Raw genomic sequence first — 27,636 nt, 5'->3', positions numbered from 1 at the left:
GCATCAAAGGGTTTTAAATAATGCACTTGGGCTGGACATGAAAAAAACTCTCAAACCAAGGCTAAGATGGTCAGTAATTAGGAAAGTCAAATTGGGTGCATTTTGCTGGTTAAATAAATCAAAAATTCCTCATGAAAAAGTAGCATAGTAAAAAGACTTTATCAAGCATAATTAAGAATAAGTGCCTTTCATCACTACATTAAGTTCTCTGTTCTGCTGCTGTTTGTTTGTTTTACAATCAAACTTAAGATATTTACCTATGTTGCTTTAAATACCCCAACTGTCACCTATAGTTATTAAAATCATCACCCAGCTACTTGATTCCGAGGTATTGGAGTATCACCGAGTTGTTCTTGTTCATAAATTGGATTGACACCTGCCTGTTCTTCAGCTGCTCTGAACTTGTAGGTTTGCTCAAATTTATATCATTGCAATTTTGCAAATCCTAGTGGGCCAGATCCTCAGCTGATGTAAATCAGCGTCTGTCCATTGACTCCAACAGAGTTGATTTATACACAGTACTACCTGTAGTACTTTAAATCCAGTTAACACGATGAGCCAAATATTAAGCTCTATCAGCTGTATTTGGTCTTTGTCACAATGTGCTTTGCCTGATCCATTCTAGTCAGCAGGTAAAGTTCACATGTAATCAGTACACTGCAAGGAGGGCTTCAAGATCTAATGCTCAAAGTACCCTAGATGTCCTGTTGGGTGATCAAAACAAGTTTCCCAGGTTGCTTTTTTAAACAGTGATGTGGCCCGTGGGTTTGGAGGAGCTGATACATTTTTCAGCCAGTGTGGGATTTTCTTTTTTTAACTTAAGGGGCTTGATTCACCCTGCATATACTGTGTCTGCCTCAGCTAACGTCCTTTTCGGATAGTGCCATCCACTTCTTGAGGCAGTCCTGGCTGCTTGAATGGCATGGTAGAAGGGTGACTGTGCCCTGAATTAAACTGTATAAATCTGAGTAACTCCAGTTTAAATCTGTCTGTCTCATAGACTGGATTACTAAAAGGGCTGATCATGGATTACAGAACCATTCACCTCCAGGTTCAAGTCCAAACCGCATAAAACTGACTTACCAATGGGTGCTTGGTAGCCTACAGGAAATAAATTGTTGGTCTCAGTTAAGTTCCTAGTGCATTAGTAGGAGCATTGCCAGCAGATCGAGGGAAGTGATTATTCTCCTCTATTCGGCACTGGTGAGGCCACACCTTGAGTATTGCGTCCACTTTTGGTCTCCCCACTACAGAAAGGATGTGGACAAACTGGAGAGAGTCCAGCGGAGGGCAACGAAAATGATCAGGGAGCTGGGGCACATGACTTACAAGGAGAGGCTGAGGGAACTGGGCTTGTTTAGTCTGCAGAAGAGAAGAGTGAGGAGGGATTTGATAGCAGCCTTCAACTACCTGAAGGGGGGTTCCAAAGAGGATGGAGCTTGGCTATTCTCAGTGATGGCAGATGACAGAACAAGGAGCAATGGTCTCAAGTTGCAGTGGGGGAGGTCTAGGTTAGATATTAGGAAACGCTATTTCACTAGGAGGATGGGTGAAGCACTGGAATGGGTTCCCTAGGGAGGTGGTGGAATCTCCGTCATTAGAGGTTTTTAAGGCCCGGCTTGACAAAGCCCTGGCTGGGATGATTTAGTTGGTGCTGGTCCTGCTTTGAGCAGGGGATTGGACTAGATGACTCCTGGGGTCTCTTCCAACTCTAATCTTCTATGATTCTATTATTCTAAGTGTCAGCAAGACACAATGACACAAACTGGTATCCCTGTGGCAATCTCAGCAGAGAGGCAAAAAATCTTGCCATGCAAACTACAGCGTCTCTGCTCAGATCCACGAGTACGATACTTTTTGGTGTTGAATGAGGAGGCATAGTCTCATCATGGGCTTGTGGCGGGCTTCCATGTGGAACAGATATTTACTATGTGTGTGTTTTACACGCATAGCTTTCAATGTACAAGAAAACAGTCACTTTTTATTTCCATTTGCATTCGCGACTTCTCATGAATATCTGAAATAGACGTTTATTGTGACCATAACCCTACCACAAATTAAAATCAGATCCCAAGTCCCTTGTGAAAAGAAGCTCATTATCATGTATGGAGACTTCAGAAACGATACGAAATGACACTTAGCTCTAAACCCCAAACACCACATGTATCTAAGGCTTACGGTTAAGTTCACAGTGGAAATAAGACCAGGAGCTAAGCAAGGTTTTTTTCGATAGATGTATAGCCACAAGATAAAGAACAAACAGCTGGTCTTATACTTCTGCCAAATGCAAAATATCATTCATATATTCTGCCCGCATTTTCTCCTTTTAAGCGACTGATTACCATTTCTAAGAGATAAACAGACTTCTTTGGCATTATACCAGGGATAAATTTGGCTCACTGGCCTTAAGGCTTGAAGTTTTCTTAACATTTTCTGAATCAAACTTTTTGTGTGAATTGTTAGGTTGTAAGGTGACTCAAGAGCTAAATTCGCCCTTCTCAAGCTTCACAAACATCAAGAAACTGTGCTGGTTGCCCAACCTGCAACCATACTTTACCAGTATTCTTTGTATTCATCACACTTGTTATGCCTTTACAACACAGTGGAGTGAGTAAGCTATGTCTTCCAACACCTGGAAATCAGCCGTGCTCACTGCTGTGCAGATTTCTGCTCTTCTCCAAACTGAGATCATGTCTTGGGAGAAGACTATTGTATGTAGTGCAGTCTCATAGATTTATTCCATTGCAGAATGGTGCCACCAAAATAAAGGTGTAAACAACACAACGGTCTTTCACCAGGACGTTGCTGCGTGTGCAGGTGGTTATTAAAAATTTCCCAAAAGGTTGACCATATGGGTTGCACTCCTCTACTCAAGATCCGATTTATTTTCAGTTATGCCAATCTTGAGGGAGCTGCCACTTTGTGTCCTTTTGTTAAGTTACATATTTATAGGCTATCTACTACATGTCTTAACACATATGCACATAATTTAAAGAAAACATATATTTTTGACTCTTTTACAAGTGAGAGATGGAAAAGGACATCCCCTCCCCCAAAAAAGCAAGCAAACAAAAAATCCTTTCTCCCCTCCCCAGCCAAACACCCCAACTCCATCAAGCAAACATTGGAAAAATGAAATGGGCTCTGACTGTCCATATGCTCTTACTCTGTCAGGTCAGCAGGGGACGCAAGTTATGTTGTAAAAGGCCTTCCACTGACAACTCCACAGTACCATTCCCCACCTTTTAAATTTGGAAATGCTTAACTCAGATGCCTCAGCTGATTTCAACTATTTTGGTGGTTCTTCACATAAAAGCAAATTCTGAAACATGATATCAGAGCATCTGTCAGTCAGTGTTAGTTTAAGTTATGTTACTGATCCTGGAAGGGCTGCCTTCAGAGGCAGGACTTCAGTGAGTGATATGCCTCAGGACAGCATCACAAAGCCGATGTAGACTGAGGCCTTGTCTAAACACAAAAATTGTACCACTATAACTATACCAGAAGAATTAGATTTATCTCTCCCACCCCGCCGCTCACAAGCATGGACACAGTTATACCAGTATAAATATACGTAAATAGTATAAGCTTATTCATGTGTGGGGGATAAGCTTATACTGGTATAACTGTGTCCACACTAGAGGTTGTACTGGTATAACTGTGTTTGTTTATCAATATGTACATACGTGTGTGTGTATATCTATATAATCATCCCCTTATCCAAAATATCTATACTGGTACAAAAACTACTGTGTGTGGACCAGGCCTGAGAAATCAGACATTTCTATCCTTCCCATCTATAGACCTCAAACGTTGCACACCATCTCTTCAAGTAGAAATCCATATTTCTTTTAAAATTGATTGGCCTTTGAAAATAAAATGTGTTTAAATAATGGGAGGAAATTATTTTAGCTTGAACTAGCTTTGCATACCTCCAAAATAGAGAGGTTTGCGCAATCTCAGACAGTAATAGACTGTCCTGCACTCAGGAGTTTTCAAAGCCCAATCTGAATTGCTTCGAACACTGTCACGTATGTTATTTACATTACAAGGGAATTTTTTAGCCAAAGTATTGGGTTTCAGTAACAATATTCACAAAGGAAACAGGGAAAAACAGAAATATTGTAAAATTAATTTGGACTACTAAAAGGGAGACATTCAAGGGCCACCTGAGGAACCCTTCCAGGCAAGAACAGATGAGATAAAACAGCAGGAATAAAGTGGTGAATAGTGATGTAGTGAAGTGTGCTTTTGCATTATTTGTTTTTCATGACTGAGGTCTGGTCTTAAGCCTTTTATACTGAAATGGGACACTGGACTTTATCTTCATCTTTAACATCAAATTCTGTCTTGGGAAAAGATTTTTTCTTTAAAATAAGATTCCTGGGCCAGAGAAGGGAAGGGGTGGGAGAAGAAAAAAAGAGGTGCAGATGTGAATTGCCAAGCCAGAAAAAACATTAACACAAATTAGAAAATATAGATTTAAAATAAGCTATACATTTTTATGGAATATATTCTATCATTAACCTGTGTAACTCACTACTTCAAAATGTTACTTAGGAAAGTATTTTAAATTTCAACCACAGATTAGATATTTATTAGTTTGATCCTGCTCTAATTAATGTTAATAGCAGCACTCACATTAACTTCAGTGGGAACAGGATTATACAGATATAAATGAGATACATTGTCCTCAATAGAGCTAGATTAGTTTACACTAGTTGAGAATCTGCCCCATTTATTTTTGCTGTTGTTTGTTTGTTGATCATTTTATATTGTTTTCTCAGGATATTATGAGGATGACTGGGTCACAGGTTGTGCTCTGTCTATTGAAATTTATATTTGCTTAATGACTTTTGCTTAATGAAGATATTACACATAAATGGGCATATTTTGGAAGCCATCAGGTATAATAGTATATAAAACTATTTAGGAGAGAAGTGCTAAACATACTTGTTAAAACATTCAAACTGAAATGCCTCTGATTTTACCATCTCTCATGAGCAGGGCTCTGAGTTACTACAGAGAATTCTTTCCCAGGTGTCTAGCTGGTAGGTCTTGCTAACATGTTCAGGGTCCAACTGATCTCCATATTTGGGGTTAGGAAGGCATTTTCCCCTAGGTCAGATTTAGAGACCATGGACATTTTTCATCTTCCTCTGCCGCATGAGGCACAGGTCACTTGCAGGTTTAAACTAGTGTAAATGGCCGATTCTCTGTAACTTGAAGTCTTTAAATCATGAGTAACTCAGCCAGAGGTTGTGTGTCTATTACAGGAGTGAGTCAGCAAAATTCTGTGGCCTACAATGTGCAGGAAGTCAGACTAGACAATCGTGATGGTCCCTTCTAACCTTAGAGTCTATGAGTCTATGTTCTTCAAAAAGGAGAGTACAGTGAACTCTTACTATGAAATCAAGAGGCTTTATAGTAATATTTTTTCCTTTTAATTTTTTAATCACATTTTCTCTCTCATTTGGTCTTCAAAACATTTGACAGCAGTAAACATCCACCTTGACTTGCACTGTTCATGCCATAAAACTGTACTTCGGATCCAGCAGGTTATATATTCCTCAGTATTATTGGTTTTTATTGTGAGCATTGGCTTGGGTTGGTCATATGCATTCATTAAAAAACCCCTAAGATTTAAGATTTTCAAGTTATCTGGAACTTGATCTGCAACATGAAAGGCTTCTATAGCCACACTAAGAATGAAAAAAAACCCAACCCCACAACAACCCTGAATTGCTGCAAATTTAACTCCATACTCCCACAATGGTAATGACTGAAAAGTAGTTTTGTCAATATTTATAAATCAATGCAAACCAGAAACTGGATGTTTTAATTTACCATGGTTTAAGTGTAACTGATACCCCTAAGTTTAGAGCTTTCAGCTTTGTAAAGTGCAATGTTATTGCAGGGCATGCATCCAATTTTTAAAACATTATATAGATTGGAGACAGATGAGCTTTCCAGAATTATTTTAGGCCTATTTTGATTAAATGCCCAAGATGCAATTTCCAATGGAAATTAATTGCATTGATGTGAAAACAAATGAACTCCAACCTCAAAATCAGCTGCAGCTTCATGTTCAATACAGTACTTAAAAGGGATGGAGCAGGCACCAAAAACACTGGTGTGAGTTATAACTTCAAATCAGCTTTCAACCATTCCCCCTGAACGCTGTTGAAAAAATAGACCCTAGCACTGATAGCACATATTTTTCAAGATAATCTTAATGTCAGTATCTAAAAGGCAATATTTCACATTATAGGCCTGATTCAAACATGGTTGAAATCAATGGGAGCCATTTTATTAGCTTCACTGGGCTTTAGATCATGCCCTGTGACACTTCTGGTGAGGCATTTCTGCTATGTATGTCATCCAGCAATATACAAGGAGATGGGAGATTTTATTAGAAAAAGGGTAGGGGACTTGATTCTATCCCCTGAGGAGCACTTGGGCATTTTTGTTACCAAATTAGTTTAGGAATCAGATTAGCTCAGTCTTTCCAGTTGTGCTTTCGGCACCATCCTTAGGTCAAAAAGTAGCTTCAGGTACATATGTGCCCTCCCTCAATCAGTGAACAACTCCCACTGACATCAGTTGTATAGTGGACCGAGAAGACAAAGCATAGCCCTTTAAATAATGAAAGCAGTCAACATTTGCTCAAAGCCATCTGTGTTGAGCTACTTTTTGAGCCGTTCTCTTTGGCTTTTTCCTGTTCTCTTAATGTTTTGCTCTCCATCCTGTCCCTCTCATCATTCCCACTAACACAGTTGTCACTAGGAACTTTTAACATGATGCAGTTGGCACAAAGTTTCCTTCCAAGAATTGGTTTAATATTCATTTTGATCTTCATGAAATTTTTAAAGGAATCAGAAGAGGGGTTGGTGGTGGGATGTTACTGACCATAAACAGGTTCTTGGCCGCCTTACCTCCTGGATATAACTTGCTAAACAGGTTTCTGAGTAGAGAGAGAAGCCCTCCCTCCTCCATTCCCTCTCCTGCCCCCCTCCCTCCAGTTACTCACATTCCTTCCAAGGAAGAGGTTTTGAACAGGTGAGGGTCTGCAATACTTATGTAAAATGAAGAAGTTTGTTCCCTCTCACAGAGCATTGGATGTTTGAAATCATAAGAAGCTATAATAATGGCAGCAGAAGGGTCAGGGAAACTAAGAACAATATGAAATACATACTATCCAGAATATGGCATATATTGGTGCTAAGGCACAGGACTAGAAGCTAGGAAAGCTGGGTTTGATCTGCCACAGACCTCAGATATCACCTTAGGCAAGTCACCAAACTTCTTTTTGTCTCATTTTCTATAAAATGGGAATCATGGAATTTTTAAATTTTCTAAGTCACACGTCTTGAAGATGATAGGTTTTTAGCCCCATTTACAGAACTTAGATCGGTAATAATCTAAATATCGTTTGATAGAAAAGTTGGGCAGATTTTTACCTTGTGTTGGATATGGTGCAATTGTCTCATGCAGGCACTATACAGAGGAAGTGGAGCAGGTTCAGTGTAGATTGGAGAGAAGTTTGCACATTATAGAGACCATGATGTTTTCCTATCATGAGTGTTGTTTATCTGATTTTTGGCTTTTGCAAAAGACCCCTTCACACTGCTTACCTATTTCCTAATTACAAGTGCATTAAATTTGTATACTCACAGCAAATCCCATGTACTCACATATCTTCTTCCTCCTCAGCTGCCATTATCTCTGTGAGGTGTTTTCACTCTAGTCTTATCACAAGGATGCTCCAGCTCTCACAATAGTATTATATCTGTTTATTATAGCTACTGTTTATTATTATTTGTATTACAGTAGCACCTTCAGGTCCCAAGAACTATTGGAGCCCCATTGTGGTAGGCGCTATACAAATACCGAGTGAGGCAGGATTCTGCCCTAAAGAGCTTACCGTCTAAGTAGATAAAATGGACAAAAAGTGGGAAGAGGGAAGACTGTTCCCATTTTATAAATGGGGAACTGAAGCACAGAGATTTTAGGGGGATTTTCCATGGATGTCTGAAGCCAAGCTAGGAATTAAACCCATATCTCCTGAGTTCCAGTCCAGTGCCTTAGCTCTAAGCTGTCCTTCCAACCCATTTGGTGACAACATTCCTTATTTGGGGAGTATCTGAGAAAGAAAGGGGTAAAGAGCCCATAAGCCATCTGAAACACAAGCCCTTGGTTCTTCCAGTATAGCATAAGGGCACAGAAGAGGGTCAGCAAGTACATCCTGAGACACCCCAAGCAAGCAAACATTTTTGAAACACGGGGCATGAAACTCCTGCTGCAGCATCCATCATTCATTTGAGGACAGTGAAAACATGTGCTGTCATTTTTGACATTTTAATTGAAAAGAAAGCTTACACAGATTTCAACCTTAAGTAGTATGTTTATACAAGTGTATATAGAGAAATAATCTGTCAGTTCAGAGCAGGCTCGGTGCTACAAGATTTGGTTTAGTAACCGAACAATCCAACATTAGCTCACACACCTTGCCTTGTTCCATGCCTCAATAATTTTTAGTAGAAATACTTTGCCTAAAGGCACACAGTTATTAAAAAAGAGGCTGAGCTTGCTTAAATTATTAGCTCATGGTAACAAGCCTGCACTGGAGAAACTGTTGGTCCTTTGTTTTCACAATTTAGCTCTAATTCGCCATCTTATTTTCAGAGACAAACTTCTGCTTTGTTTGGGAAGTTTAAAAAAAAACCGAACAAAGACAGGACGAATAAATCACTTAAAAAAGAAGGCAGTTTTTTTCTTTTAGAATAAAAGTAGCTTTAAAACACCCAGTTATCCTTATATTTTTATTAACATTTACTGGCTTAATAATAAGAGTGAATAGAATCAGAAAAGTTAATTGATAAATTTGTTTTCCCAAATATCCAATTGGTTCTAAGTGCTCAGTGAAATGCTGTGACCCTGTCAACCTGCTGAAGGTGGGGAGAACCTTTCTCTTCATCATTTTTCTCTTTTTGAGAACCATAGTTGTTTTATGATGCAAAGTTATGAAAATAAAATATATATTTGTGCTGCTGTAAAGCACTCAAGAATATTTAACTGACTGGGTTGCTGGAGCGGCTGACCATTTTAACACCTGTATAGAGACAAGTTTACCAGAACAGCTAATACATGTTCCATTGTCACCGGTGGCTGGTGGTTAGGGTTAGGGTTCTTTCAGCTTTTTTATTCACTGAGCTCTAGATTTTTCAAGTGTCCACTGATTCTGCATGCCTAACATTTGGATGCCCTCCCTGAGTAATCTGAATGTCTCAAGCTGAATGCCCCAAATTAGTGGACACATTTGAAATTTTTTTGCCTTAACTATTTTAAAAATTTGTTTTAAGGTAATAATGCTGTACAGGATATTCAGATATTAGTACGTGCGGTCAGTGCCTTCTCTTTTCTCTCTAGAGTATTAGTTGTGGTGGGACAAAATCACTTGTCTTCCTGCATGATCCAACTTTTGGTCTGGCTTGAGCTCAGAGCATGCAACAATACTTTAATCAAATAAAGGACACTTACTAGTGCTCTCAACATCCCTGGGATGTATTTTGTCATGTTTTGCTGCATTCTGGTTTTCTCTTTATACCATTTTTTTATTATAGTATAGGTTTTATCTGAGCCAGTTCTTCATTTTAATCTCTCCAGCGTGCCTTTAGCTGTTTTCCCTAGTTTTGCTCTACTCAGTTACATATGGAACAATGGCATAATTATGATTTGTGGAGTGCCAGCAGTGTACAGAACTTAAAGGAAGACAGTCTCTGCTCTGAGGAGACTAAAATCTAAGAAACTATGCTAGCTTTCTTTCTTTTTTTTATTATTCTACTAATGGGTCAGGCAACGAGACCAAGTGAAATATTTAGAGAGAAAGAAAGATTGAAACCAGCAGTTTCTAAGACCCACAAGAGCCAAAAGGCAAATGTTAATAAGTTCTGGGAAGCTTTCAAGGACCTGCTGGTCCTTGTACTTATGCTGAATTCCCAGAGGTTTGTAGAACATGTGTTCAGGAAATATAGGTGATATTTACACAATCTGAGTTTCTAAAGGCAAGATTTATTATTAACTAAACCCTTAAACAGAGTTTGACCCAGGCCTGGTGCTAACGGGGCTGTGTGTGCGTTTGGAAGTGGACATTTGCCGCCCCCCCCCCCAAAAAAAAAATCTTCAAAGGGCCCCAAATTACTGTCATGCCAAAAGATGTACAAAGTTAATCATTGTTAAGCAGTGGAACAGCCACAGACTGAAGAGTCTTCATCCTTTATATGAATCATGGCACAAATCTGACACAGTAGCCAAATTTTTCTTTTTTGATCTCGTAAAATCCAAGATTTTCCAGAGGTCTAACTAGCCCCTAGACTCCTGTTGTTTTTTTAAATAGTAATATCCAGAAGGCCCCCCAAAATCGCCCCCTCCAATAATAGAATCCTCGATGAGACTCTGGTATGGCCCATTATATACTCTGTGGTAGCCTAATTTGTGGTGCCCTTCTTTCATCAGGGTAGGTGAAGAGCGCAGCACTCTTAGGGAATTTTGGAGGTGTTACTCCACAAATCAGCTGTTATAAGGAATGTAAGTATTCATCCACATCTTCTTCCTCTGTCTTCTCCCTGATCCTTGCCTGGCAGTACTTAAGCATGCCATCCCTATTATTAAATAAAAACACCCTACAATTCTGAGGGAGAGGAGTTGCTCCTTGTACTCAATTTCTTACATGTCAGAAAGTGAATTCCATCTCTCTGATAGGTATTGACCATGCCCTCCTCATTTCACATGTTGACTGCTACAATTTCCTGCATTCTGGCCCCGATCACTATAACTGTGCTCCACTCAGGGCCATTTAAAGGGCCACTGCTAAAGTGCATCTTCCAGGCTTGCTGCTTTAACTACCCGAACTACCTTTTTGGAGCCCCCCTCCTCCACGGCTTCACCTCAAATCAAACAAGCTTCTTATCTTTACTTTTTAAGTAAATTTTCACAATTTAGCCTCATCTTAGCTAGCTGCTCTAGTAATGTATTGTGACATCGACCACCACTTTCACCTTGCCAGCCACCCCAGCCTTTACCATCCACTAGTCGGTTTCTCCCCCAAACACCTGTGAGCTTTTTCCACACCACCTCTTATGTCTGGGAAAATCCCTGGTATTATCCATGCAGCCACAACCTTAAAATCTCCCCACAAGGGTTGCCTTTGCCACAATGCCTACAAAACTGTTCTAACTGATTATAGCTAGGCAGGTTCTGAGCTGGGACTTCCCCGTTTCCCCTTCCTTCCTTTTCCTACACCCTGGCTCTTTCACGTTTCCCCATTCCTGTCATTCCCCACCATACCTCTACCTCCACTTTAAAAAAAATGTAAAAAGACAAAACCAACATCAAAAATGTAACTAACTAAGCTGTGCCAATTCTTCATTCTGTTACTTTTCTTATGTGTTATATCCCCATCCTGTGTCCTTCATCTGTCTTTTAGATTGTAAACACACTGGGGTAAAGACTGTCACTTATCTACATTTGTATAGTGCCCAACCAATTGGGATCTTTGAGCTGCTACCATAGTATAAGTGTCTACTACTGATGATAAAAAAAATCTATCACACGTAAGAGTCTGAATTGTCTGTGAAATACGAACAGAGATCTCTACTAGATTGGAAAAGATCCGCTTCTTTAGGTGCCAGTTTTCTTTTCCTAGAATATAGTTCAGTTCTGCACTTAACTTGGCTAAACAAAGCTCTTCTTTCATAGAGAGTTCTGCTCTTGGATGATATTGGAATGATAACATTGTTAAACGACAGGTACTATAGGTCAGGTGAGGTTTATAAAATGACATAGGGGATTCCAAAAGAGTGTCTGGTACAATGCTTTTCTCCTATGAACATAGTAGGCTGAAAGTAGACAGAATCACAGTCTTAAAGTGTCCTGGCTTTTCAGGATGAAAGTCTCTAAAGCACCAGGCAACAATTAGGCAAGTGGAAAAACATCAGTACGTTTCAGTAGTGGCACTGTAGGTCAAGCGATTCCCAGCCAACATGCAATAACTGAGTCAGCACTTACGGTCAGTGCCCATCTTAGGTACAATTCCTGGTGCAAATATTTCCCCTCTGCCTGAATCTGGAGGATTTATCCTTGTAGTTCGTGCTGCACTTTTCAGATACTTAAGCAATGTGGTAGCACTGCAGGCTTTCTGAGGTGCTTCACTTTGAAGGCAGTTCAAAATACAAATATATGGTAACATGTGACAATGTGCAGGAAGCTGGTGTGCTGCGACTGCTGCTTATTAAACTGATAATTGTTTCATCCTTGTCTGATTGTTGTATCCACCTGTTGCGTCTCATCATATTATTAAGGACCGAGACGTTGGCAGTAATGTCTCATGGTCAGAGCAGTGGTGGTCACGCCTATTGGGTTGGAGCCAGAGTCAAGAACCAGGAGTCAGAACAAAGGGTCAGAGCTGGAGTCAGGAGTGAGAGTCAGGAAGCAGAGTCAAAAGTCAGAATCAGGGGCCAAATGCCAGAGCCAAGGGTCAAGTCAGAGCCAGGAATTGGAGCTGAGGGTTAGAACCAGGTTACCTGGAGTAAGGGAGGGCAGGAGCAGGGCTGAGATAGGGTCTGAGATAGGGCTGGAACAAAGCAGGAGTGGGATTGGAACAAGGCGGAAGCAGATGCAAACATAGCTGTGGGTGGGTGCCCTGCTGCTGTTGGTCTTAAGAGCGGGTCTGCTGATCCCCTCAGTCAATTGGACAGTTTAGAGCATCAGGAGGCTCAGTTGGGGCCAGCTGTGCTCATCAGACTGTCTGGCTCTTAAGCTATCAGTTAAGCAGGCTAGCTGCAGGCTCATGCTGCTGACAGTACCCCCTCCTCTGAGGGTGCCTTCCAAGGGTTGGGCTTGTCAGGATAGGCTTGCTGAAACTCCTACAGTAGGTCTGGGATATGAATATTTTCCACTGGTTCCTAGGATTGTCTGTCTGGATTATAACCCTCTCTGTCCACTAAGTTTCCCTCCAATGCGTCAAGAGCAAGGATTTGTTGAATCAAATACTCCTCCTGCTCCTGGATGGTGATAGGCGGGGGTGGACCACATTGGAATGTAAGACTTCAATGTAAGGCTTCAGCAGAGAGACATGGAACACCTTGTGGATCCTTATAGACTCTGGCAACTGTACACTGAATGCCACTGGATTGACCCATTCCAGAATCTTACATGGATGTAGATACTGGTGGTCTAACTTAGCTGATGGATGCACTAACCTAAGGTACCAAGTGAACAGCCACACCTGGTCACCTACGGCAAGGTCAGCGTGGTGCTTATAAACCCTCTTAGTAGCTATCAGGTATTCCTTCCATTCTTGGTGTAGCTGACAGAGGTGGGAGGTTAAGTCTGAAGCAGTGGGTATCAAAGACTTTGTGGGGATGTCTGGATGAAAATGAGGATGAAACCCAAAGTTGGTGAAGGAGGGACTTTATTGGGTGGAAGCATGTGTGCCATTATTATACACAAATTCAGCCTAGGGAATCAGAGAAACCCTTTCATCTTGACAGGTTTCAGAGTAACAGCTGTGTTAGTCTGTATTCGTAAAAAGAAAAAAGAAAAGGAGTACTTGTGGCACCTTAGAGACTAACCAGTTTATTTGAGCATGAGCTTTCGTGAGCTACAGCTCACTTCATCGGATGCATAGCATATCGTGGAAACTGCAGAAGACATTATATACACACAGAGACCATGAAACAAAACTTCCTCCCACCCCACTGTCCTGTGGGGTGGGAGGAAGTTTTGTTTCATGGTCTCTGTGTGTATATAATGTCTTCTGCAGTTTCCACGATATGCTATGCATCCGATGAAGTGAGCTGTAGCTCACGAAAGCTCATGCTCAAATAAACTGGTTAGTCTCTAAGGTGCCACAAGTACTCCTTTTCTTTTTCCTTTCATCTTGGTGATAGTTCAAAAAGCAACAAAGATATTGCTCAAGCATAGGTGGCGCATGGGTCTTTTGTTTTGGGAGGCTATGCCCAGGAGTGCCAGAAACTCCCTAGAAGTGGCGGGGCCCAGACCGTGGCCCCCAACCCCAGCTGAGGCCCCAGTCATGCTCTGCCTCTCCCTCCATGGCCCTACCCATGCTTCAACCGAATGCCACACCCGCCGCTCGCTCAGGGAGCAACAGACAGCAGGGGAGCAGGTGCTTGTGGCAGGGGAAGCAGCAACAACTGCAGGAGGGAGGTGATTCCATCGGGGGACTATGGGAGGGAGCAGAGAACAGCAAGAGGGCAGGACATGACCAAATGAGGTGAAGGTAGGAAACTGCACGGGGAGGAGGATAGACAGGAAGAGGGACGAGAAGGCCTGTTGGCCCAGTGCAGGCTGACGTAGGAAGAGGAGGGACCTCTGAGGGAGAGCACGTGTGCCCAGATCCACACACCCGTGGACAGCAGGGGAAATGCTGCAGCTGCAGGGCGAGGGAAGGCAGATGGGCAGTGTATTCTTCGTATCAAACAAGTCAGCAAATTCTTGGTATTTAGCTGTTATTACAGAGGTGATAGGAGGGGACGCGGAGGGTGCCGAGATTCCTTGCGAACTAATGGCCTTGGGCTTGGATTCTCCAAGGAGGCAGACTGAGTCTCCTGGGAGTTTCTGGCCTATGGCTCAATTTTGGGAGACAAGACTGTTGACAGTGCAGGGACCTGCAACTTACTGCACCTGCCCACCAACAGACATGCGGATCCTGTGTGGTGAGCCAGGGCATACCGAGGATAACTGGAAGGTGTTGGGCTCAGATGAGCCCAAACTGAAGGTTTTTCTATGACCAGGGAGAGTGGTGTCCTCCAAGGGGCAGGTACCTGGTTTCAATGAGAGGAGCAACCCGTTATAGACTCTGCCAAATCTGGAGATCTTTCCCATTGGATGGGGATCATACGTGCTTATTCAAAGTCCAAGTCCATGAAATTACCGGAGGCCTCTGAATCCAACAGCGCTTACAAAGTTGGAGAGGGAGTCAGAGATGTGTTGGGTTCGGGTTAGTTGTTGCTAGAATACCGGTGGGCAAATATCTTTATTGGGTACTGGGGTTTGGGGAACTCACTAGCCCACCTTCTGTAGGGGCTGGGACTTGGCATTTCCTGGCAGGGATTGTGAAGCACTGAGGTTCTCAGCAGTACTGTACAGGCATAAGCCCGCCATTCAGTGTCAATTTTTCTCAGCATCGGAGAGGCTGTGACAGGCTTGGTCAATTTGGATGAGCTCAGTCTGTGGGGGCAAAGCCAGTGATTGGTGAGTTGGAGCCAGGGAAACCGCTGGTACATGGGTGACTGACCCTTGCTCTTGGAGGTGCTCCTTTATACAGTTATCGATCTTCACGCACAGTTCGATTAGATCATCCACCCATGCCAGCTTGTCTTTGATTTCTTTGTTAAGGCTGAGCTAGAAGTGGTAACACTGCGCAACCTCATTCCACTTAGTGTCTGCTACCAGGCATCGAAATTACACAGTGAATTTGACAACCGATTGGTGCCCCTGCCACAGTGCTTGGAGTACAGACTCTGCTGTGCGCATGTGATTTGGGTCATCAAAGATCACGGTCATGGCTTGCACAAAGTTTTCAGATTGACCCAGGAGCAGACCAGATTTCTCCAGGAGCTGGGAAGCCAAGGCCAGGGCCTCCTTGACTAGAAAGCTGATGGGCTTGGTCAGTGGGGAATGTTCTCAGTTGCAACAGAAACAGAAGCTGATGCGGATTCAGGAATCTGTGGAATTTGCCACGGTTGCCATCAAAGTTATCTGGCAATGGAATCTTTGGTTCTCAGGGTGCCAGGGTGGCATGGCTTGCACCTGCAGTGCCATATTCTGTGCCTGCAGGGCAGCAACCTGAGCCTACAGGATGTATACCCACCATTTCCAACAGGGAGATATTTGTCTTGGTGGGATCAGTGCCAGCAGGGAACCGGGCCCCTTTTCCCCAATGGGGGTTACTTGGGGGAGTGCTTAAACTACTAGGGACCTGGACATGGATGGTCAGGCCTAGTGGTCAGAGCTGTGGCGGTCAGGCCAAATGGTCAGAGCCAGGATCAGGAGCTAGAGCCCAGGGTCAGAAACCAGGGGTTTGAGCCAGGAATCAGAGCCAAAAGTCAGAACTGGAATCAGGACCTGAATACCAGAACCAAAGATTAAGTCAGAGTCCGAGCCAGGGAACTGAAGCCAAAAGTCAGAACTGGGTTATCTGGAGTAAAGGAAGGCAGATGCAGGGCTGGGTCCAAAGCAGGAGTGAGGCTGGGACAGGGCTGGAACAAGGCAGGAACTGAAGCTAACACAGCCATGGGCGTATGCTTTGAGCAGCCACAGCCCTGGTGCTATTGCTGGTCTTAAGGGCAGGCCTGATGATCCCCTCAGCCAATCAGGCAGTTTCACCAATCAGGCGCCTCAGTCGGGACCAGGCTGTGCTCATTTGACTGCTGAGGGTTAAGCTAGTAGGTAAGTTGGCTAGCTGTGGGCCCTTACTCCCGATGCATATGCATAGACTGTAAGCCCTTTGGGGCAGTACCTGACACAGCGGGTCCCTGATCCCTAACTGGGGCATGGTTCAATACAAATAATAATAATAATGAATATTGGCTCTCATTTGAATTGAGGCTGTTAGGAGAAGCAGGATGGAATGTATCATGCTTAAGATCCTTTGATCTAGAGTTCTTCCGCAAACTAGAAACATGCTCCTGACTGCTTCAGCCCTGCTACGTTTAAAGCCATGAGGGTCTAGGCCTACGTGGCTGAAAATAACCCCAGGGAACCTCAGCTAGAAATTTCTGTGAACTGAGGAAGCACGAGACTACAGTGAAGATAAATGGTCTTAACAAGTAAAACAAGTGGTAACCAGACAATAAAGAGAGCTGGTTCAAATGGGATTTTCAGCATAGCTGGCAGCATGCCTGGTATCAAGAAGAAGTGCTTGTGTTGCATTTGATACGCTGTTGGAGTTATCTTTATTTTAGTCTATGCATATAGGTCCTGAGCATGAGCCCATTGAAGCCATAGAGAAGTTAAAAGTTGTAAAATGTCTCCACTGGGTTCACTTATGGCTAGGTTTCCAGAACAGTTGAGCACTCACAAGTTCCACTGAAGTCAAACAGCTGTGAGTGCTTAACATCTTTGAAAATTAGGCCTCATTAGTGTCTAGACTGGTATGTTGCTTCCTCTATAGAGCAGTTCCCTATCTGCAGGTTGTTTGTCCAACAAACCTATTTACTAGAGTACAAAACGACTAATGCTCAGGGCCTAAAACCTTTGAGTCAGCAGCATTGACTGACAGGTCAGGGGGCTGTTCGTCGTCTTCAGCATTTTATCAAGTGTACAAAGATGGGAGGTGAATGGAGGACAATGTGCACTTCCAGCATAAAAAATGATAATACCTGTCTGTCACAAGAGCATCACTTTTGTCTCCTTGATTTATCTGCTGCTACAGAAGGTTAAAAAGCAACAACAAAAAAAGAGCACTTTGTCCTCTTAAGAGAAATGATAAATGGGATGGAATGTAAGAACCAGACAAATTAGTATTTCAGTCAATTTCAATCTGTAGAAAAGTGTGTGTGTGTGTGTGTGTGTGTTAATCAATGGCTTGTTTCTAGTGTGGAAGAAATAGAAATATCTGTGAGCACTGGCTAGTGTCAAACTCTCCTACTACAGAAATGAGTCTGGTGTGCATGTTATGTAGCATTTTTATTAGTGGCAAGAGTGCAGACTTTTTGACAAAGAGAGTCAGCCTTGAAACACAAAATCTCTGATTGTACCGCAGAGCTGGGAAAGATCGTTCTCAGGGAAAGGGCAAGCAGGAGCTTTAGTAGGGGGAAAAACCCTAGAAGTAGTGAGGTGTTGAAAAAAAAATCTTTCACCAAGTGCAAAGCATATGCAGACCCACAAAGCTAAGCAGCATGAAAGGTGAGACTGGATACAGCGAGGTAGCTTATTTGCCATTGCAATAAATACAAATAATTCCCTTTTGACTAAATCCCATATTCCCAGGCTCATTAAATCAATTTCAGAAATTTTTTTGGCTCTGGAACATATAAGCAGAATTCAAACCGTGCCGTCCCAGGAGGTTCACTAGCATAAATTGCATAGGTCAGGCCAAAATAAGTTTCTGTCAAACAGCCTAACACCTATGGTTATTATGAAGCTGGTGAGTTGTACAAAGGGCCTGTATATGAGATTGTCAGTGTGAATACGTGGTGGGGGGAGGTAAAAGCTATTGTCATGGTACTTGTTTCACTTCAGTCTCATTGAGAGTCAACTGATATTTTATTGAATAGGATCCTTCTGTGAGCTCACAGCAGTTAAAAAAAGGGAAAAATCCTTTAAGTCATGGTAGTCTGTCTATCCTTCTTCAAGATTGTACCCTAAGGCAGATAAACTCAGTCCATTGTCCAGTGGGATGGGGGTGGCTTCCACCACTTCCTTTGGGAGATGACTGCAACCTAAAAAACCCAAATAAAGATCAAGTTTCTCCCAATATTCAGCTGCATTTTTCTCATTTTTAGATTTATCTCACTACTCTTAGTTACACCTCCCTGTACAGTCCCACCCTACATAACTTCTCTCCATCCTTGATGCTTGATTCATGCTCACAGACGCTGGTAGCAGCTGCACTCCAGGCAATAGGGGAAATTCAGACCCTGGGGAGATAAGGCAACATTTGCATTTATTTCCTCTCACGGGGATAGGGAGATTTAAAGTGCAGCCTGATCTCTCATAGGAGACCCACTGACAGTGGATATCTAGGGGGTGAGCTGACTTGTGCTGCTCCCAAGTACTGCAGTTATGACCTCCAAATCCCTGACGAGAGCAGCTCACCTTGGGGGCTGCAGTCGCTGGCGGTGGACCCCTCAGTGGAATGGGGGTGCTTATTTTAGGGCTGAATAACACCCTGGAAGTGTAGAGGCTTCAAATATTTGTAGACTTTTCTCATCTCTGCCCCATACAAATTGCTTACCTAAGTCATAAATCAGTCCCTCCAGCTTCCTAATTATTTGCATTTCCTCTTAACGCCTTCCAATGCCTTTATCAGTATCTATTTGCTAATGGATTGAACATGATGCTGCAGGTGCATTCTGGTCTGTGATGCTCTGTCCGTGACACCCAAAATTGAACTGGCCTTATTTGTTGCCATGTCGCATGTCTTCTATCCTGGTTTTGGAAAATTAATACTACGTTTGCTTTTCTCCATTGCTTCTCTAGGACTTTTCAAAAAAAGCTGAATAACTGGTTAACTAACTCCCCTGACACCCAAGGCTCCATATGATCTGGACTGCCCGATTTTGTCTTCACATCATTCACTTTCCCTCTCTTTTCAAGGGAGTCGTTACTTCCCAAATGTTTTTCTTCTTAGAGGCAGTTATTAAAAAGCAGTTCAGTACCCCAGCTATTTTTGAATCCATTCACTTAATGATCCTTCTCATTTGTTAATAGGTCTGCTTTCCCTCTAATATTTATTTTCCCCTGGTATATTTGTAAAAAACCCTTCTAAATCTCTTTAATGCCTTTTGCTAACATTAACCCATTCTGCTTTTTTTCACTCCTTTTTTTTCCTTATAAACCCCTTAATCTGGCTCTGAGAATTAATCGTAATTCTCACTTTTCCATTTCCAGTGCCATGAGTGACATGCTGACCAGTAAAATCAGGACTATTGCTTTGGAAGGAGGAAATGGCGTTTATTGCAGAAGATATATCTGTGTATATACAGTAGTGAAAAATGTTCAAATTAAAGTAATTTATAGGTGATAAGATTTCTATTAATTTATGCATGTTTAATAGACTATCATGCACTGTTTGGTGTCTGTGGGCAGAATTTATAACAATGCATTCACTATAGAATGTCTATATCATACTTGCCAGGAAATAAAGCAAATTAGGGCATTCACTAAGAAATAGCAAAGGAAATCAGACCTGGGTTTTACTTGCCGTTTCCTTAATACTTTCTGTTACATGGATCTACAGACAGTGGCACTAATACTCTATCTTCTACTTCTATATAGTTGTCTGCTGCTGTTTGTGATAGAAATGTCTGGGACTGTCGAGCTTGCTTTAGCCTCCACAGACAGTGACAACATTTTCTCCTTTTCTCCTAGGCCTGTCCCAGGTTCTCTGTCTTCACTACTACACCTACACAACCGACAAAGACAGCCCATGCCTGCCTCTATGCCTGGCACCCTGCCCAATCCTACCATGCCTGGATCTTCTGCAGTACTAATGCCAGTAAGTTATTTTATTTTAATACTGTATCAGGCATTATCAGGGGCAAAGATCTACCTCACTGCACACAGTGAAAATGAAGTGATCCAACATAGAGAATACAGAGTTTTGTGTCATTTTGCACTCCATTATGCCTGTTTTACACAGATGTAACTCAATTAACTCCCGTAGAGGGTCTCCTGATTTGAACCACTTTATGTGATTCTAGAATCACATATTCTTATTCTTTATTAGAGTTTTTTGGGTCCTGATATTGATCTTACTTACTGGTGTAAATCAACAGCGTCTTCACTGGAGGCAATGGAGTTACATAATTGTGAGATTAGAATTGGGCCCTTACTGGACAAAGCACATGCACGATGCCAGTTTAATCTCAAAATAATTACTCACCTACTGTGAGGAGGTCAGTCAATAAGAAGTAAAAGTGATTTATTTTTCAGAACTAGTAATCAGTCATTTGCTGTAGATATGGACCGAATCCTAAATGGTTGCCTTTGCCCTCAGCTCCCATTCTTCAGTTACCTGTCTTGCAAGACGCAGCCCCTACTTTTCATAGTATTTTAGCAGCCCTGTTAATATAAAAAGTTTTGGGAGACAAACGGCAGAAATTAATGAGGAAGGTTAGAAATAATGAAATAAAACACTCATACTTCACTGTGCTGAATGTGTTCATTTTGCAAGGCTGTCTGAGAGCTAATGTTTGTGCTGTTCCTAAAATAAAAGTATCCTCCTCCACCGCTGAGAAGGGAAGAACATGCCATTTGTTTTGTGCATGGTGGAACAATGATGGGACTTTGGGCAATTCACCTGGCAGATTTGGGCTCTTGTCTGTGTTAAGTCTTCCAGAAATGAGAGTGTGGCAGTACTTGTCATGGGAGAACTCCCAAGGAGCCCTCAGTCGGGTGAATATTCCTTTAAAGTACAGCTTATTTTCAGGTTCAGGGGGTGCAATTTGTTCCTACTTCACCCACAGGAGTGAATCCATCCATCTGTTGTTAAATGGAATAAAACATTGAATCCTACCACATCTCTTTTCACTGAAAACATTAGAGAGAAGCAGTTTTAAATAGTAAAGTCTCCTTGTTCCAACTGTCTTTTGAATTTGTCAGGGTACTATAGTGTAGTGAATTTAGCTTGCAAGAAGAGCTCTAAAGGGTTGGTAGGGTGTTTTTGTTTTGTTTTGTTTAGACTCCAAAGCTACACTAACATGACCTGGGATATATGAAAAACTCCCCTTGATTGAGCAGTCCCAGAGAAGAAAAAAGAACCCAATTCCTGTTCCATACACTCTAGATCATGGATTTTTATTTACGTTTTCAACAAGCTGAGCTGGGCTGCAGTGACAGCAGAAGCCACAACTTTATACAATGATGCTTTTAAAACCACTTAACTCAGAGTGTTGTTATACTAAAAGGGGGGAAATCATTACAAAAAAAGTTCAAACCTGGGTGGCTGATATGTTTGTTTTGAAAAGAAACTCTTTTTTTGAATGGCTTTTGAGAAAAGCAGCGTTCGTAGGACAAATTTGGAGAATAAGCAAATATAAGCAGTTCACAAAACAGTTTTTTGAGGGATGACTCAAAGAAATAAAGCTGGGTTCCTTTGAAAAGAAACTGAACATATGCCCTTGAAAATGTTTTTAGACTTTATTTTGTTGTCTAATTTGTTTTTCTTTTTTTCTTCCTTTTAAAGATGGAGAGACAAATGTCAATGAACTCCAGTATCATGGGGATGCAAGGCCCAAATCTCAATAACCCGTGTGCATCACCCCAAGTCCCTCCAATGCATTCAGAAGCCAAAATGGTAAAAAGAAACAATTACAAATCCTTTTTTATATTGTTTTTACACAGCAGTTATCTGGAGCAGTAGGCAGGCATAGCTTACCTCATTCTTAGTCATGGATCATGTGATCTTTATCCATGCCTGTAATCCATGCCTTTATCCATACATGCACTTTCAGATGTTACCAGTCTCCACTGACTCTGGGCGAGATTAATTTAAAGGGAGTGGACCATCTGATCCTTACCATGTTTAATAGGAATGTTGGTGCAGATGTGTGGAAAATCAGCAAATAGACTAGCTGGTTCTGTGATGGTGTCTGCAGCTTGAGTTAAAAAATTGTAAGTAAACAAACACTAGAGTAAAGGGATCTGGTGTGGTGGGCACGGGCATACTGCCTGATTTTTCTGCGTAGGCATGTGGCATACAGGGGTGATGTCAGAGAACAGTGTTAGAGGCACAAACTGAACAATGCTTGGAAAATCAGGATTATATTTTTTTTTCTTGAGTGCAGCTGATGAGGTTAGAGCAACTGATAAAGTGATAATTTGGACAAAAATGATTTAGTATTTTAAATGAATAGTTACTTCTAATTAGTGCTTAATCTAGGCTTGCTGCATCAGATATGAAAGTGAAAAAAAATTGCTTGAGCCCTGGCACCTCTTTCATTACAAATTAAGCACTGCTTCTAATGTTTCCTGAAGTTACTGTGATGTGTGTATTGTGCGCTTAAATCTCCCCTGTAGTGTGCAGAGGATTTATTTGTGTGAATGCCATTAGCATTGAGTTTGTAAGTCCCTGGGCCCCATACATCCACTTCCAGCGGAGCATACAGTAATAATACCCCATAGCTGTACCCATCAACATATGCTTACATTATAATTGAAATATTAACATTTTGTTTCAGTCTTGTAATAATTGTTTGACGGCAGCTGTAAGTGTAAAGTCACAGGTTGACACATTAAATATGTGGATCCATTTCAAGATACTTTGTGCCTGGTTGTCCTTTCATCCCCATATAAACCAGGAATGAGCTCATTGGAGTTACACCAGTAGAAAAGTGTAACACATGAGCAAGGAGACTCAGGCCCCCAAAGTTGAATGTCTCATATAGCCTTAAACCACCACATGTTTATATTTCCTAGTTTGATTAGTAGATATAGTGTCTGTTTGTAAAACAATTGTCATTCATCCCAAGGCAAAGGAAAAGGTGTACCTGTCAGTTGGTACAGTATATGCAAGAAACCCTCTGTGTATACCGTTTAGGACCAGAAAACATACAAGGTTTTCCTGTCTCTATTTTCTTAGTCATGATAGATCACACATTCACCTCACTATTAGTTTGGGTTAGACTGTTAACCCAAGCTTTGTTAACACCCATCTACAACCACACTCTGTAAACATGCAGCCAGTTGGCCAGAAGAACAGATGTAGCCAAAAATGCTAGCTACTTCAGCCAAGCAAAATCTGTGGTCTAGAGTTCTTTCTGTGCCACACAGTAACAGTGACATGCCAAATGGCAACAGCATCTGCAGCAGACCTTGTTAAATCTCTTTGGAATAGGCATGTGTTTTTTCAACCCAAGCAATGTTAAGCCAAACCAAATACTCCTTGGTTGAATAAATCCAAAACTGGCATCTGTTTTGGAGACTAAAGTTTCTGCCCACCCCCTTTCCTCTCCACCCCCGCTTTTTTTTTTTTTTTTTTTTTTTTACTGAAATTGTGAGGCTACTTAAAACAAAATTAAATTATTGGTACATATGATGAGAACTCTGTGCTGTAATATCTGAAATTACACTTTAAAGCAGATCACTCTTTAATCTGAAGCAACTTGTTTTGTCCCGAACTCTGATATATAAAGGTATTGCTTTGTGAAATCTTCCCCAATCTGAGTTGATAACGGGTCCAAGACATTGCAAAACAAAATACTGCCCAAAGAACTCTTGATGCCTCTTCCCCTTGCTTCTATGGGGTTTTCTGCCCCCTTTCTTAGAAAAGCAGCAGCACAGGTATGAACCAATAGAACAGAGGCACCAATTACAGACCCTAAGCTTCCCTTTTTGAAAATTTACTCCTGTAAATATTTCACATTGTGTATTTATATTATATGTTGCAGTTAACATAAATAAAATGAATGCATGAGAAAATACACATATAACATAACATCCCTTTTCATTCACCCATTATGAATATAAATCTACATGAAAAAATAGAATAAAGGAAGAAAACATAGGAAATATTTAGAGAGAAACATTCATTATGACTTAGTTAATGAATTGACAATTTGCATTTTAACTTCATTCTTCACTGTCCTGTTCTTATAAATAAACACTGCAATCTTCTTCCTATTCAAAGACCTGCAGATGTGAGGTATTGAGTACCTCCTGCAAGTTGAAGTCAGTGGAAGGTGAGAGCACTTAGCATCCCCAAGGATCGAGCCCTACGTTAAGAATGAACTTCAGATTTCTTCACAGTTAATGCTGTTATCAATGATGCATCCAACTCCACATATGTGCCATTTTGCTGGTTGCACTCTGTGACTTATATACATAGCATTTACTATACAAAAGTCACTGAAGCAGCCCATAGTAACTGGAGAAGTGCTAGTGACTGGGTCTGAGCCAACAGCTACTGAAGTCAATGGCAGTTGGATCAGCACTCATCTATGTAGTTGACTGTTTACTCCCCAACACAAAGTGGTGCAGAATAGATTCCACGGTAGACTCCTCTTCAGATATGAGACATAGATGTAATCCAAATCCCTCTTGCCTTACATGGGACTAGCAGGATGTGACCCATAGACTAGGCATAACGGTGTTTAGGTCTGTAAGTGATTACCTTGTTCCTGTAGAATAAATGTTCATAAACAAATAGCATATATGGAGACTTTTCAGTATAGATGGCAAAATCTAAAGAACTTCACCATGATAACTTCTCCAGAGTCAGTTTGTTGTGAGAAATGGGAACGAGGGTATAATTTTTAAATCAGCTTTTTCTTCCTGCCATTTAAAGGATGCAAAATCCAGTGAACTAATGTTAGATTTTTTAAATTTTTCTTTAGATTAAAAGATATTGCTTGAAATATTAATCTGCTGTACCTAATAAACCAGAATGGATTTAAGTTATAATCACAAAAATTTACAGTTTGTTTTATGATATGTCTTTCCTTCAGCATATTACATGGTGCTTTATAACTGTCTCAGTTAATGAATGAATGATTGAATCTCTACATCAATATTACTTTCTTGCCAGATTCAGAGCTAAAACCCCCGTGATCCCCAGCAAGCACTGATGTTATATATTTCCCTCTCCTAATGAAGTAATATGTATCTTTAAAATTAGTAGGTAAAAGTGAATAGAGTATGTCTAGCATGTGAACATGTGGTTAGATACACTAAAGGTATTATGAACCTTGAATTGCCTGCCCTGTCTTTACTATCACATTCGCTGCTCACGTACCATACCTGCAGCTAGTTGAGTTTGCAATTTTAGAAACAGTCGTATTCAAACCTTTGCTTAGCCCCAGTTCTGATATCTTGTGAACCACAAAGCTCAGAAATGAGTAGTACGCATTGTCCCATTGGAAGTCTGAAAATCAGATTTCTAAAAGTTTACAACTCCAACTTGATTTAGGTAGCTGCTATTGTAACACCGACAGACCCCGGTCGTCACTGGGTGGGATTGAACCTGGGACCTCTGAAGCTTAGTATAGGAGCCTCTGGCTCTTAGCTAAGGCTGTAGCAGACTCATCAATCGCTAGCTGGGCCAGGAGCCACTAGAGGGGGACAGAGTGCCTCACCATGTGGGCATGAGTTACACTATCGCAAGAATTCTTTGAGCTGGAACTAACACAATATATACCATATGAAAACTTGAAATGCAAACTTTCAAATGATGCAAAGCATAATCTCTGACTCAGTGACTTTACTGGAATATTTGCTGCATGCCAGAATTGGAGTAGAGGATGAAGAACAGGTTGCTACTCAGAATGCCCTGATTTTAAAATGATTTTTTTCAGTATTTTTCATATTAAAAGTTAATTGTGTAAAACTTTTCAATGGTTTTACAAAACCAAAATAAAATATACTATTTGTGCCTCCCTTTCCTGGCAGAATCTGGGGTTGGGGGGGCGGGGAGGGGTTGAGAGCCTGAACTCTCACCCAAGCCACAATTTCAAAGCTATTTTTATAGCGCTAGCTTGAGTCCCACTATCCTGTTGACCCAGGCTGGGAGATTCACTCCCGTGGGTTGTATAGACATACCCTCAGTGGCCTTTTTTCCCCTAACAGTTTCTTATTATCTTTATGGAGTTAAGCACTAGTGTTAGTGCACTGTAAGCATTAGTAGGGCAAACAGTAATGATCTAAAAAGTTACATGATTTTTTTTATCCGATGAAAAAGTACGTACATAATATATTAGAAAAGGAAAACCCAATAAGCCGATAATGAACATGTTCCTAATTATAATGACAATACTAACCATATTAACTGGGTCTGATATAATTTATCTAAGAAATCTCTGAGAACTTATGGGGAAGAGGAAGGACATAAATTGTGACACTCTTCAGACATGAAAAATATTACAAAGTTTTTGCATTTTAGAGCTGAGATTTCAAAGCCACCTAAGGCTTGAATATCCAGTTCCCAATGCAATTAATGGAACTGGAACTGGAACGTCTAGATCCTCTATGTGGCTTTGAAAATCTTAGCCCAGTTGTAGATAAGTCCCCCTTTCCGGCAGTCTTGTGGGGGTCCAGATAGCTATCAGATCTGAATCTGTACAGTTTCTCCATAACTACAGAGTTTCAAATATGTTGAGAAAGATCAGCTGAGAAGGTAGGAGTCGTAGCTTCCATTTACTTACATATTGGCTTTCTGAGGGACCTATTAAGTTCTGTGCTGCTTCAGATGTCATAAATAGTACCTGTTTCCTCATCCACAAGGAGTTATGATGGTCCAATTAAGCGAAGTGGAAAAAATGTTGAATTTAACACTCTTTCTCTCATCTGATGTTTTCTGCACTTAATTCAGTTGGGGCATTGTAGCTACTCTTGAACATGGAAACAAGAACTCCGTATGATATCAGTAACATCTTGGGACATGGCTGGTCTCTGGAGATTGTTTGAAAAGGAAAGCACAGCAAAGGACAGATCCTGGTCTCAGTACTGTAATTTTTCCATGTTGACTTCAGGTGGGAGTTTGACATGAGGAGTACCTGCAGGAACAGATCTATTAAAGTTCTAGTTTTATTGTTAACATTCCATAGCACAGCAAAAATACTGAAGGAAATTGTTTAATAATAAATTAGTGGATTCCTATGCTTTCTAAGTTTGAACCCACCAGGACTAAAATCACCTTAATGGACCAATAAAAATTCTTTCATGGACGTAAACATTTCTAAACACTGGCACAGCATCAGTGATTGGAAAGAAAAATGTTTTCTCTCTGCCAAGCCTTCAACAACAATTTTTCACATGCCCCCTCAGAATCTAGCAGAGAAATCTAAGCAAGACAAAACAGCAGTGTAAAATGATGTCTTCCTTTGTAGAAAGATCCTGACATAAACTATTACATGGTACATTTTCAAGGCAGTTCAAAGGTTAAGAAGTGTGCCGATT

At 41.2% G+C, this 27,636-nt stretch overlaps 1 protein-coding gene across 5 annotated transcripts in view; it reads left to right on the top strand.

Annotated features, from left to right (window-relative positions):
• CREB5 (cAMP responsive element binding protein 5) overlaps positions 1–27,636 on the top strand; it is a 348,228-nt gene that overhangs the window by 242,364 nt on the left and 78,228 nt on the right. For all 5 annotated transcript variants that reach the window (XM_074945730.1, XM_074945732.1, XM_074945729.1 and 2 more), the window contains 2 exons: positions 20,116–20,242; positions 21,932–22,042. In XM_074945730.1, the coding sequence (XP_074801831.1) occupies positions 20,116–20,242; positions 21,932–22,042 (238 nt within the window). The remainder of the gene's footprint in view (positions 1–20,115; positions 20,243–21,931; positions 22,043–27,636) is intronic.

The sequence above is a fragment of the Natator depressus genome, chromosome 2 (assembly GCF_965152275.1).
Source record: "Natator depressus isolate rNatDep1 chromosome 2, rNatDep2.hap1, whole genome shotgun sequence".
Taxonomy (NCBI): domain Eukaryota; kingdom Metazoa; phylum Chordata; order Testudines; family Cheloniidae; genus Natator; species Natator depressus.
This window is presented reverse-complemented; position numbering and strand designations above follow the sequence as displayed.